The sequence below is a fragment of the Dermacentor albipictus genome, chromosome 9, assembly GCF_038994185.2.
Source record: "Dermacentor albipictus isolate Rhodes 1998 colony chromosome 9, USDA_Dalb.pri_finalv2, whole genome shotgun sequence".
Classification (NCBI taxonomy): Eukaryota; Metazoa; Arthropoda; class Arachnida; order Ixodida; family Ixodidae; genus Dermacentor; species Dermacentor albipictus.
The window spans coordinates 2,987,770-3,002,257 of NC_091829.1; the positions used below are offsets into that span (position 1 = coordinate 2,987,770).

At 51.2% G+C, this 14,488-nt stretch overlaps 1 protein-coding gene across 5 annotated transcripts in view; it reads right to left on the bottom strand.

Annotated features, from left to right (window-relative positions):
* Nucleotides 1-14,488, bottom strand: part of g (adaptor-related protein complex 3, delta 1 subunit-like garnet) — a 354,723-nt gene that overhangs the window by 118,825 nt on the left and 221,410 nt on the right. For all 5 annotated transcript variants that reach the window (XM_070524729.1, XM_065441037.2, XM_065441036.2 and 2 more), the window contains one exon: nucleotides 227-338. In XM_070524729.1, coding sequence (XP_070380830.1) covers nucleotides 227-338 — 112 coding nt within the window. The remainder of the gene's footprint in view (nucleotides 1-226; nucleotides 339-14,488) is intronic.

Genomic DNA, 14,488 nt, shown 5'->3' on the forward strand with positions numbered 1-14,488 from the left:
CACTAAAGGTGTAGACTGACAACTCCAAATTTTTGCAATCTCTTTGGGAGAAATGGGAAACATTATGATGTACAACCAGCTGCGCTCCTACCAGTGCCAGACATATACACTATGTGCAAAATGATGGCAAAGGGTTAAAAGTAAATGTGACAGTCAACAAAGGAACAACTTGCCAAATATTGTGAATGGCCTTGCACCAGCCACTCCCAATGAAAACATTACCTACCTTGTGTTTTCTGGATGGCTTCCCTTCAGGTTCTGCTGCAAGCTTTGCACTGTCCGCTGACAAGCTGTTGTTCTGTGCCTGGGCTGGCAGCCTCTCCTCCTCATGCAGAGGTCTGCACATGAACAGGTGCGTTCCCACCAGTGCGTAACTTCCATCTAAACACACAACACTGGCATAACTGCTATGGTAGAACTTATATTCCTGCCATTACCTTTGAGCTTGCACTCAACAGTTCACTACTACGAGCAGCCTTCCTCATGATCGCTGACTGACCCTCGAAGTGACAAATGCCACAGAAGGGAAAGAAAGAATGAGAGAGAGAGACAGATATGAGCCTTGCATGCCAGCAGTCAGTGAATGCTCAAGTCGCACTCAAACCTTGGAAAGCTCAACCCCTGGCTTAATTTTGACAGCAGTTCTACCTAAGCTCTTGTGCCTCTGAGCCCATACTATTCACAAAGTAATGTTGTATACAGTATCAACTTGCAGAGTCCTTAAGCTTCATAACAAGTGAAAAGAGTTTGAAGAGCTTGGCTCTTTTCACTTTATAAGGGGTCATAAGTGTTGGAAACAAAAGAAATCACAAAAATACGTGTTATTTCGTTAATAGTTTTATCTACATATCATGGCACACCTGCTTGCAATAAACTAGCTCTAAATTACATGTCGTTAAGGAAAAATACCTTAATCCTTTTAAATGCTCAGTTTCAGTTGGCCATTCCGAAACCACTTATCAGAGCCAAGCCATCTTGGCCTCATTTGAAAGAGCACCTTTCCAGCTTGCTTTTCTGTCAAAAATGATTTTTCAGTGCTGTTTCAGAAAAAAAGAACTTGGTTTTCGAGCTTAAAATAAAAATTTCTGCACTCTTACTAGTTCGTTGAATATTTCTCAAACATTATTTTTTGCAAGTTGCAAACTGTGGGAGCTGCACTGTCTTTCTGCTACTCATTCAATTCTCCAAATCCTTTATTGCCTAAATGCTAGAGAGTCTTGAATGCACAACCAGCACAATATAGTGTGAATGCCTGATATATTTTTCTTTCTTTCTTTATTGATTTAATTAAGAAAATATTCAAATTGTCTTCACAGACACAGCTAAAGGCAAACATTTGCCTGACTAGGCTGTGCCACCCATACATGCCAGCCGTATATATAGCAGACCAGCCTGTACCAAAACTGTGCCGTGCCAATACTGTCACGCTTAAGCCACCAATAATGTGCAAATGCACCCCGCATGTCTGTTACAATATGCTGTTCAGATGGTCATTGTAATCATTCGTCAGCAACAAGAGTTGACCAGTCAGACAAGTGGCTTCAAGCTTGCCGAACTTCCGAGTTGATTCCCGCTCACATGTTACAAAGTGCACTCATTATCCCGAATTAAAAGCACTCAGTACAACCACTGTGGGCCTGCAATTAGCATGATAAGCTTTGCGCGCCACTGCCACATGGGACTGTTGCTGCACAAAGACTACTAAAGTGCCAATGTGGTCCACGATGGCTTCGTGAATTGAGAGAGACAAGATAGTCAAATTCATACTGGCTGCTTGCGGAACCCAGTTTGACAACCCCCGATAAAAAGCTTCTGCAGGCTTGGAGTGACGCCTGTCACCAGCAAAAGATTCCGAGAGTGAGTGGGGCTATACTAATGCAGGTACAAGCAAATTAGGAAGGCCCACAAAGCTTCAACAAGACACTCCCTCACCAGATCTGGAATTGGCCTCCCTGGTGCAGTATTCGGCCACTCCCTCCCAAATGGCTCACTCAATTACCCAATGGCCCTCAGCCCCCAGCAACTGCGGAGCACCTGACCAAGGCGGCGGTCAGACCTGTAATGCAGCAGAGGGTGCTAAAATCTCTGGATCCGGACAGGTCGCCAATGGAAACTGACCCTTGCAACTTTTAACACCCGAACCCTCACGAGTGAGGCTAGCTTAGCAGGACTTTTTAAGGAATTATCCGACATTGTTTGCAATATCATCAGCCTTAGTGAGATTAGAAGAACTGATGAGGCTTATACATTGCTGAACAACAGACAGGTCCTCTGCTATAGAGGTTTCCTAGATAAGAAGCAATACGGGGTAGGATTCATAATCCGTAAGGACATAGTGGGCAACATTGACGAATCCTACAGCATTAACGAGAGGGTAGCTGTAGTCGAAATCAAACTTAATAAAAGGTATACATTAAAGGTAGTACAAGCCTACGCTCCAACATCTAGTCACGACGATGAGGAAGTAGATCAGTTTTATGAAGATGTTGAATTAGCGATGAGAAAAGTGCAAATGCAATATACTGTAGTAATCGGTGACTTCAACACAAAGTGGAGAAAAAGCAGGCTGATGAACAAGCAATTGGCAACTACGGTGTCAATTCTAGGAACGCTAGAGGAGAGATGCTGGTAGAATTCGCAGAAAGGAATAAGCTTTGAATAATAAACAACTTTTTCAAGAACCGCCACAACAGACAGTGGACCTGGAAAAGCCCTAATGGTGAAACAAGTAATGAAATTGACTTCATATTTTCTGCTTATCCCAGCATAGTGCAGGATGTAGAAGTGATAGGTAGGTTAAAGTGCAGTGATCATAGGTTAGTGAGGGCTAGGATTCACCTCAATTTAAACAGAGAAAGAGTAAAATTGGTAAAGAAGAAACAGGTCAACCTAGAGGCAGTAAGGGTAAAAGCAGACAAACTCAGGCTGGCACTTGCAAATAATCAGCCTTAGAACAGAGATGAAGATGACATAGAGGTAATGAATGAAACCGCAACTAGGCTGGCTACAGAGGCACCAATTGAAGTGGGAGGCAAGGCACCAAGGAAACCAGTGGGCAAGCTCTCCCAAGTAACAAAGGACCTAATAACGAAATAAAGAATGAAAGTGTCCAACTCAAGCGATAGGATAGAATTCGTGCAACTGTTAAAACTGATTAACAAGGCGAAAATAAGGGATATTCGAAACCATAATGTGAGAAAGACTATAGAAGCCGTAAAAAATGGACGCAGCCTAAAATCAGTGAGAAAGAAACTTGGCATAGAACAAACCAAGATATATGTACTAAAAGATAAGCAGGGTAATATTGCTACGGAATAGTATTTGCGATGACAAAGAGACGAGCAGTAAGAAGACGACGACGACGATTAGAAGCTAGCGCGGGCTGTTGCCTCTTGGCCAAGCACAGCGTATTTTCTTGTAAATTTACTTGTACGTAGCTTTTCGTCTGCGTCTTCCTACGTAACATATCTGGTGGAGGTGGACGTTCCCTGTACCTCGTCCCGGAGCGTCGCAGTGGACGGTACATCGAGCCTTCCTTCGTGGCTCCCGGCGACGACAACTCGACTCCGCCGGCTCCGACACCTGCTGCCACTTCGACAACTTACATCACTCTCCCCACTCCCTGTGATCCTGGCGTATTCTCGGGCAAAGATGGGGAACACGTCAAGGACTGGATCAGCTTTTACGAACACGTCAGCCGCAATAACCGGTGGGACCCTACTACTATCATGCTCGCCAACGTGGTCTTTTACCTCGGTGGCACACCTCGAGTTTGGTTTCGGATGCACGAAAATGAGCTCACCAGTTGGGATTCGCTTAAGCAAAAGCTCCGAGACTTGTTTGGCAACCCCTATGGTCACCAAATTACTGCGCAAAAGGCGCTTTCCGGCCGTGTGCAGACGTCAACAGAGCCCTACGCCACATACATTCAGGACGTTTTGGCTCTGTGCCGCAAAGTTGACGCACACATGACTGAGTCCGACAAGGTCTCCCACATCCTCAAAGGCATTGCCGATGAGGCCTTCAACTTGCTCGTTTTTAACAACGTGGCGACGGTGGATGCAGTTATAAAAGAGTGCCGCCGCCCGGAACTCGCTAAAAGCCAATGTATCGACCAGCAGTTTGCCTGTCTGCCCAACCCCCCAGCGACATCTTCCTGTGCCGACGCTCCTCATCCCAACAACACTGCCGATGTTACCAGAATCGTCCGGCGTGAGATCGAGGCTGCCTATCCGGCTGCCTTCGACTCCAGCCCCTCCAATGCACCTGCAGTCACAGTTTTCCTGATCCAGGCAGTTGTCTGCCAGGAGTTCGCAAACATGGGTCTTCACACCATCTGCTCGGCCCATCACCCCGATTCCCACCTGGCTTCTTCGATTCCGCCCCATCTTGCATCTTCTTACCCACCACGTTTCCGCAACCCGTCTGAATGGCGCACTGCAGACGACAAGCCCATTTGTTTTCACTGCCATTGAATCGGGCACATTTCTCGGCACTGTCGCAGTCGCTGGAGTTCCCTGAACCGGTCTACTTATACTGCCTACTCTCGCCTCCCAAGTGGCCCTTCTCGTCCCTATGCTGCCCGCTCCGATAATACCACCACAGATTCTCCTGTGCCGAACTGCCCCTATTCTTGTTTTCCTCCGCCCCAATGACGACACTCTCACTCTCCCCAGCCCCGTCGCTCCTATTCACCGACTCCCTTCGGACGCCGCTCCCAGCCGGAAAGCTAGACAATGCAGCGCCTCGAGGTGATGCTGCATTGCTCCCTATGCCGCCAAATCCTCTACTGATGTTGCCCACTCATCTGAACCTTCTTGATGTGCAAGTGGACGAGAAGTGTTTCTGTATTTGCTCTCATAGACACTGGGGCGCATTTGTCGGTATCAGCGCTGACCTTCGGAACCGACAGAGGAAAATATTCACACCCGCCATGACGCCTGCTGTCCGTGTCGCCAATGGCGGAACAGCCCCTGTAATTGGTATATGTGGCACCCATGTCTCCTTCGCCGATCGCTCCACTATCGTGCTATTCACAGTCATCGCCCACTGTCCCCACGACATCATCCTCGGCTTAGACTTCCTCTCTGCACATTCTGCTCTCATCGATTGTTCCGCCAGTACTCTCCGCCTTGACCTGCCTGTTCTGGATCCCGCTGAACCACACCCTAGTCGCCTAAGTTCCGTCGACTTTGTCGCTTGCCACATTCGGCACGGACATACGTTGACTCCGTGTCATCCCCATCAGTCCCCAATGGTCACTACATTGCGGCTCCTATGCAAGACGTCCTCCTTACACACGGGATGACAGTACCTCATACAGTTTTATCTATTACGGGGAATTGCGTCTGCTTGCCAGTGTTCAATTTTGGCTTGACGACACAAGTGCTGCCACACGAAATGTCTCTGGCACTACCTTTGCTCATTCGAGGATCACTCAGTAGCATCTATTGCAGTAGACAAAAATTCAGCCGATCCTCGTCTACCATCGCAGTCGGAAACTTGTACCATCGCCGACTTACAGAAAATGATTGCGCCCGACATGGCGTCTGAGCACGCTCATGAGCTCTACCGCGTTGTTTTCCTACCATGATACTTTTTACTTTAACGATTGTCCTTTGGCCCAAACTACAGCATGGCTCATGGCACTTTTGCGTGGATTATCGGCACCTTAACAGGGTTACCAAAAAGGACATGCATGCCCTACTTTGGATTGATAACGCCCTTGACTGCCTCCACGGTGCTCGCTATTTCTCCTCTATTGACCTTCTCTCCGGCTACTGGCAGATTGCCGTGTACGATCTCGACCGCGAGAAGACTGCCTTTGTAACACCCAACGGTCTTTATCAATCCAAAGTGATGCCGTTCGGTCTATGTAACGCTCCTGCCACTCTTGAACGCATGATGGACTACCTTCTTCACGGTTTTAAATGGTGCACGTGCCTGTGCTACTTGGACGACGTAACACTATTCTCCCCAACGTTCGCTACGTGCCTCGGGCGCCTCTCAGCAGTCCTTGACGTCTTTCCGGGAGCCAGTCTGCAACTCAACGCATCGATGTGCCAATTCGGCCGTCGCCAGATTACCGTCCATGGGCATCTCGGTGACGCGAACGGAGTGCAACCGGACCCACGCAAGATTCATGCTGTTACGCACTTCCCTATTCCAAAGTGTGTCAAGGATGTGCGCAGCTTCATCGGCCTTTGCTCGTACTTCTGCCGTTTCGTGAAAATTTTCGCGGCCATAGCACAACCACTAACCGAGCTTTTGAAAAAAGACGCCCCTTTCCAGTGGGGCGATAACGAGGCCTCTGCATTCTCGCTTCTAATCGACCTTCTCATAACGCCTCCCGTTCTGGCCCATTTCGATCCTTCTGCGCCTACCAAAGTCCGTACTGATGCCAGTGGTCACGGAATTGGCGCAGTACTGGCACAACGCCAGCGCAACCACGACCGTGTTATCGCTTACGCGAGCAGGCTCCTCTCACCCGCGGAGCGCAACTATTCCATCACTGAGCATGAGTGTTTGGTCATAATTTGGGCGGTTGCGAAGTTCCGCCCATACTTATATGGCCGACCCTTTTTCATTGTCACAAACCATCACGCGCTTTGCTGGTTATACTCATTGAAAGACCCTACAGGAAGACTTGGTCGCTGGGCCTTACGCCTCCAAGAATATTCGTACTCTCTCACCTACAAATCTGGCCGACTACACAAGGACGCCTACTGCCTGTCTCGCTACCCAGTAGACGAGCCTGACGACGCTGACAGTAGTACCGCCAACGGCATTTTCTCTGTGTCTGCCTTTGCTAACATCACCGATGAGCAGTACCGAGACCTATTGCTGCGAATACTCATCAAGCGTCGCGCTGTACACGTACCAACGCGTCCGTTCGCTGGTATGTCCTGCAGGGTGGCATTCTGTACCGAAAGAACTTCCTCCATGATGGCTCTGATCTTCTTCTTCTTCTCGTGCCAAAACATCTACGACAGACTGTGCTCTTTGATATGCATGTCACACCCACTGCAGGACATCTTGGGGTAACCCGCACGTACGACCGCATCCGCCGTTGCTTCTATTGGCCTGGTCTTGCTCGCTCCGTCCGACGCAATTGGTGGATCCACACGACGAACCGTTCAGCGAAAATCTCCTCCACGGATGCTTATTCCGCCTCCCGTCCGCCTGCGAAGTGCATCCAGATGACGGACGGAGTGAGCAGACGACCGCGCCAGAAAAATAAAGATAGCAGCACCGCCCGAAGCGACTGCCGTTCGCCTCGAACATGTCACGTCGTCGTCGTCCACTGTGTGGTCTATACCTTCAAACTGAGGCTTGTAGTTGGTTTAAATTTATGCCCGAAAGCTTCAACAGCTAAGTATTCGTGATGAGTTGGCACCGTTTACGAAAGCCACACTCAGATTCTAGGCGAGCAGGCTTAGAGTGGCTTTATTGGCTGAACATGGCCTCGAAGATATTGTGGCAGCCCAAGCAGATCTCAGTGGCCGTAAGTTACAAATGTTTGCTTGTTTCTACTTATTTTAGATGGTGCCATCGGTGTAATACACGCTGTCATACGTGTTTTTCACTCTGAATGAAGATGGAGATCAAAAGGAAACAGCAGTTGGCCGCAACGGCTGTTGTTTCGTCCGAATCGGATGATGACAAGTGCTTGTTTCATTGAAAGAGGTCTTGTTGGGAAAAGGACTAGATCGCCACAAGCATCTCGGTATGCAAAACCACTTGTACCGAGAGCTGTTGGTCGGTGACATTGAGGAATACCGGAGGCTGCTTCGAGTGACAAGAGAGCAGTTTCTTCAGTTGCTGGCAAATCGTCTCTTTCGCTCTCGTCTGCGTAATCGGTGAGAGTCATGTTCCACAATGCGGGGATCTGCTCCACGAAATGCAAAAAGAATAAAGTTCCCTCGTCCCTCAAGTTTATTGCAGTCGCTCGTCATAGAATAAAGAACCACTTGCGCGAGTCGCGTGCACGAACAGGCACGAATGGTGTCAACAGCGATGAAGCTGTTTTAGAAAGATGCCAAAGCTGCGCTTGTTGCCAGACTGTAAAGCATAAGCTAAATCCGCAGCATTCGACCCCCAGAATCCGGATGCGAAAAATAGCTCGGCATTTTCTGTTTATGGGGGTCGTGGACGACACACGGACGGCATGAATCTGTCACGTGATGCGCCGTCCGTCGCAGGAACGACAAATTTAGTTTGTCGTGTGGATCCACCATATGTTGCTGCTTGTGATCCCTGCCAGCGTCGGAAAACACTTCAGGTGCTACCTGCCGGTCGTCTCCAGCCGTTCACTGTCCCTGTGGAACCGTTCTTTTGTGTTGGATTAGACCTCCTCGGTCCCTTTCCCACGTCATCCTCTGGGAACAAATGGGTAGCTGTCCAAGTGATTACGCCACCCAATACCCTATCACGCAGGCTCTCCCTACCATTTGCGCCACTGACGTCGCGGACTTTCTCTTGCATGACATTATCTTACTTGATGGCGCCCTGCGTGGTCGTAACTTCCTCTCGAAAGTTTTCGCCGACATTGTGCGTTCCTGCTCCATTCAACACAAGCCGACTACCTCATACCATCCTCAAACCAATGGCCTGACAGAGCGGTTAAACCGTACTCTTACCGATATGCGGTCCAAGTACGTCGTTTCCAAGGACTACCACGACTGGAACATTGCCCTTCCTTAAGTCACATTTGTGTATAATTCTTCCCGGCACGACACCTCCGGATTGTCTCCATTTGACCTACTGTACGGTCGCGAACTGACTTTGCCCCTAGACACGGCACTTGCTCCTGCTGCGATCTCAACAAGCGAGTATGTGCGCGACGTCATCGCCCTTGCGGATCATGCACACCAGCTTGCCTGTACTCGACTGACGGCCTTGCAAACCACTCAGCAGCGTCAGTACAATGCCCGCCACCATGACGTACAGTTTTCACCTGGTGCGCTCGTGCTCCTGTGGTCACCCTCTCGTCACGTCAGACTTTCAGAGAAGCTCCTCTCACGATATACAGGGACCTACCGCGTGCTGCGCCAGGTGACGCCTGTGACATACGAAATTGCTCCTGTGCGTTCAACCTCGTCCTCTACTCTGGCATCTAGTGATGTTGTGCACGTCAGTAGGCTCCAGGCCTACTACACTGCTTCAGAGTCTGGCGTTTAGTTGCTCCGGGACAACGCTTTTGCCACCGAGGGTAGTGCTGCGGAACAGTATTTGCGATGACCAAGAGATGAGCAGGGTGAAGATGACGACGACGAATAGAGGCTAGCGCGGGCTGTTGCCTCTTGGCCAAGTGCGGCGTATTGCCTTGTAAATATACTTGTATATAGCTTATCATCGTCGTCTTCCTAAGTAAACAATGTCATTAGCAATCTCAAAGTAAAAGCAGCGGATGAATTCTATACTCACCTGTACAGTACCCAGAGGAGCCAGGACACCTCAATTAGAAACAGTAATGAACAAGATACAGGAACTGCTCCCATAACTAGCGATAAGGTCAGAAGGGCCTTGCAAGAGATGAAACGTTGAAGAGCGGCAGGAGAAGATGGAATAACAGTTCATTTATTCAAAGAGGGAGGAGAAATAATGCTTGAAAAACTGGCAGCTCTTTAGACGAAGTGTCTATCGACTGCAAGGGTCCCAGAAAACTGGAAGAATGCAAACATTATACTAATCCACAAAAAGGGAGACATTAATTAAAGACCAATTAGCTTACTCACAGTACTATACAAAATTTTTACCAAAATAATCTCCAATAGAATAAGGGCAACACTGGGCTTTAGTCAACCGAGGGAACAGGCAGGCTTCAGGAAGGGATACTCTACAATGGATCACATCCATGTCATCAATCAGCTTATCGAGAAATTCGCAGAGTACAATAAGCCTCTCTATGTGGCTTTCATAGATTACGAAAAGGCATTTGATTCAGTAGAGATACCAGCAGTCATACAGGCATTACGTAATCAAGGATTACAGAACGCTTATGTAAATACCTTGGAAAATGATGTTACGGGAAGGAAGAAGCATTCGTCTATTTACAAGTGGCTTTTAATGGCTGAGCCAACAAGCGTAGAGCATCGATACTCTTAAACACTTCTTCGTCGTCTCTAAGATCACCATCAGCGTCGTCTTCTTTCCACATTACCGACTGTGACATCACCCCCGTCGGAAAAAGCACCTGATTGGTGCGGCTCATCGGTCCGAGAAAGGTAAGGTTTGAGACGGCTGACGTGGATGATGTCAGAGTGAGGTGAAGGCACCATGGCATCCAGCGGAGACACTTCATACGTGACAGGGGTCACCTGGCGAAGGATGCGGTAAGGGCCATAGTATCGCGAGAGGAATTTCTCCGAAAGACCAACATGCCGAGTTGGATACCAGACTAGCACAAGAGCACCTGGTTCATAATGCACGTCGTGATGGCGCAGGTCGTAACGGCACTTCTGGCGTGTCTGTGAAGCAGAAAGACGAATGCGGGCAATCTGGCGTGCTTGGGTCGCTGTGGTCATGACATCCCGAGTGTACTCTGTCGGCGAATCAAGCGTGGTCGAGAGGAGTGTCTCAAAAGGCAAAGTTGGCTCACGGCCGAAGACGAGATAGAAGGGGGAATAGCCAGCTGTGTCGTGGCGCGAGGAATTGTAGGCGAACGTGACAAATGGTAGAGCAATGTCCCAGTCGCGATGATTGGAGGAAACATACATTGCGAGCATGTCAGTTATTGTGCGGTTCAGGCGTTCGGTAAGACCGTTAGTTTGAGGGTGGTAAGCGGTAGTAAGTTTGTGTTTAGTAGCACATGATCGAAGTAGCTCGTCTATGACTTTGGAAAGAAAGTATCTGCCGCGATCGGTGAGAAGTTGACGAGGTGCACCGTGGTGCAAGATAACGTCGTGAAGCAAGAAATCAGCGATGTCTGTAGCGCAGCTGGTCGGTAGGGCTCTAGTAATGGCATAGCGAGTTGTATAGTCTGTAGCGACGGCAATCCACCTATTTCCGTCATTCGACATAGGGAATGGTCCGAGAAGATCAACGCCAACGTGAAAAAAAGGGTCGGCCGGTATATCCAAAGGCTGCAGCAGTCCGGCAGGAGGCACAGCTGGTCTTTTCCGGCGTTGACACGACTCACACGCGGCAACATAGCGGCGAACGGAGCGGTTGAGACGGGGCCAGAAGAACCGTCGCCGTATTCGATCATAGGTCCGCGTAACGCCAAGGTGTCCAGCGGTGGGAACGTCGTGCAGCTGCTGCAGTACAGTCTGGCGCAGATGAGACGGAATGACGGTCAGGAGCTCGGGCCCGTCGGGGTGCATGTTGCGGCGATACAGGATGCCGTTTTGTAGCACGAACATGTGAAGGGATGGGTCAGACGGATCAGAGAGCAGGCGTTCGATAATTGGGTGTAACGACTCATCGCGTCGTTGTTCCGCGCCAATGTCTTGCAAGGCAGAGAGCGAAAGAACGCAGATCGGTGCGACATCCACTAAGCCGTCCGGTACATCGACGGGATTTCGAGACAGGCAGTCGGCGTCCTGATGTAGACGACCCGACTTGTAGACCACAGTGTCATAATATATGGTACGCGGGAGTGGAAACATAAACATGCGAAGACTGTGCGCCGTGCGGGGGCGAAGAGGACAGTGAATCTTGGCAAATACCCGCAAGAGACGTCAGCGTCAGCGTCATCGTCATCGGTAGTGGCGCCTCAAAAAGCGTGGCGCGAGAGTGTGGCCCGTGGCCCGTGGCGTGAGCAGTGCGCGAGGTTCGGCGGTCGACGGAAAGCAGCTTCCTCGCTGGGCGTCTGGCCCATAGGAGCTATCGCCGACCGCGCCAATACGCCACACCTGAAGCTGTCGCCCGCTGGGAGGTTACCTCGCCCCGCTCTTCCGCTGGGGACTGGTCCAGGAGGGCTGGCGGTCCGGAACCGGGGCACTCGAGCGTTCGGGTGAGCGGCCACAGGGCTACCCCGCCAGCTGTGGACGCGACCCGGTGACTGTGGCCGGCTACCTGAGCCCCGCAAGGCGGTCCGACCCGGCCGTCCAACCCGGCTGTCCGACCCAGCCGACCGAACCGGCCGTCCAACCCGGCTGTCCGACCCAGCCGACCGTCCCGGCCGTCCAACCCGGCTGTCCGACCCAGCCGACCGTCCCGGCCGTCCTACACGGCTGCCCGACCCGCCGGCCGATACTGTCGTCCGACCCCGCTGGCCGGCATCGGTTCAACGAGGTCTCGGACACGGCGACACACGCTTCCGCCGGAACTGTAGGCCAATCGTAATCCACCGAAACATATAGTGCATGTCGCCTATGAGGCATTTTGGGACATTGTCACGTGTGTGTGCCATTATCTGTGTCGTGTACGTCAATACCAGTCTGATGTGTGTTTTTGCTTTCGCGTGCTGTTTCTCCATTTTTCTGGAGTGATCCGGCCCAATAACATCACACACAGTGTATGTGTATTCCTGCAGCCGTAGGGCCCAGCGACCGAGGCGTCCGGTCGCTGGGACCGAGGCGTCCGGTCTTGCCGAACGATACGTAAGACGTTCTCGCTGGAGGTGGACTCACGCGGTGGACAAATGTCTTCGCACGTCGACGAAGCTGCGGCGACTCTTCGCGTCCTCAAAGCGGCGACATTCGTGAATTATCTCATTGACCGTTGTGATGTTCTTATAAACAAGCAGGTTAAATGCGTCGGCCGCAATGCCCTTTAAGACGTGGCTGACCTTGTCTGCCTCTGCCATATCGTTATCAACTTTGCGGCAAAGAGCGAGGACGTCCTGGATATACGCCACGTAAGATTCAGTGGACGTCTGTACACGGGTCCCAAGGTCCTTCTTCGCAGCACGTTGGCGGCCGACGGGTTTGCCAAACAAATCTCTCAGCTTCTGTTTACACTGGTCCCAACTCGTAATCTCTTCTTCATGTGTTTCGAACCAGACCCGTGCTGTTTTCTTGAGGTAGAATATTATATTAGCCAGCATAAGCGTGTGATCCCACCTGTTGTGTGCGCCGACCCGTTCATAATTCTGTAACCAGTCGTCAACGTCAACGTTGTGTGGGGTCTGATGTGGGATATCTCACACCGTACTCTTGGGACAAAGGAACGACAACACAGTAGTGCAAACAATCACAAGGGCATTTATTGCACCTTTCACACAACAATGCCTGCCAGCCGAGTTGCTATCCACAAAACATGCCGATGGGCGCGCGACAAATCTAGAAGTCCGACTCACCGCGTCCTCGCGAGTGAATATGTTCGCTCCATGCTGGATCCCAACGCCTGGTCGTTCGCGTGTATAGTCACGCGAATCGTGGCGCGTTCGAAGGCGGCCACGCGAGGCGGTCTCGCAGATGCATCGGTCGCCGCGCGCGCGCAATGTCCGCGCTGTTTGGCGACCCGCCGGGGAAGAGCGTTGGTGCACGTGCAGCACGTCTGTCCCGCTGGCTGTCTCGAACCCAAGAGACTCGCGCCTACCGCTCCCGCACCCAAGTAACCACGCAGCAGCGCAACACTAGCGCCATCTCTCGGACTGTGCTTCAACCACATCGACCGCGCTGACATCACGCAGGCCACGCGGCGAAGCTGGACCACAGGAGACGCGCTATGGGGGAAAAACATCAGGGGAGGCGCGAGGGTCGCGCCTCCCCTGATGAAACATCCCCCCAACCTTAAATCACTTCTTATTCCGGCGAAACATGTGACATGGTCTAACATTCACCCGTGCTTCGCGAACAAGGTAGTACATGCAACAGTGGTCGTGCCGAAGAAATGTCCACACGCTGTCCATAGCATGCGAGCCGACATTGTCCTTGGGTGCACCGCTGGCGTCCGCCGGTCACAGCAGCGGCTTTGCAGCCTCGACGGCACGATCCCAAGCCAGGACTCCGGAGACGACGACGCAGTAGTCAGTACGAGCAAGCGTCGCCCGCGCCGACGCGCCCTGCTGGCAAGAGCCGCCGTAGCTGTCGGTGACCGCCAACTCTTTTGTCCGCCACCGAGGGTTGTGAGCTGGATGCAGGAGGCCGCCGAAGTCGCCGCGCCGAACTGGCCACAGCATCACCATCGCCCGGGGTGGCTCGATCGTAGTCCGGGGCAGCAGCGCAGACGATGTGCAGGTGACGGCAAACCAGGGGTGACTCCAATCACACTGCGTAAACTCAACACACTCGGCGAACAATAAAGTAGTGCAAGGGAGAGGAATTCTGCATGCGCATCGCCCACGTGGTACGATGTTCAACTCGGCTAGCAAAAGATCGGGCAGCTACTCAGATGCTAAGTTCACGTGAACGAAGCTCGCTTCCTTGAGTCGAATGAGTAATTTCAATTCGTGCGAGGCGAAAAAGAATGAGGGAAGCAAATTGCAACACCTCAACGCCACGGTCCACCAGGTTGTGTCCCTCCACGTGCGACAGGCAGCTTCGTAAAGCCTTAGGCCTAAAGCGTCACTACTCTGACAACAACCGGCATCCAACAAAAA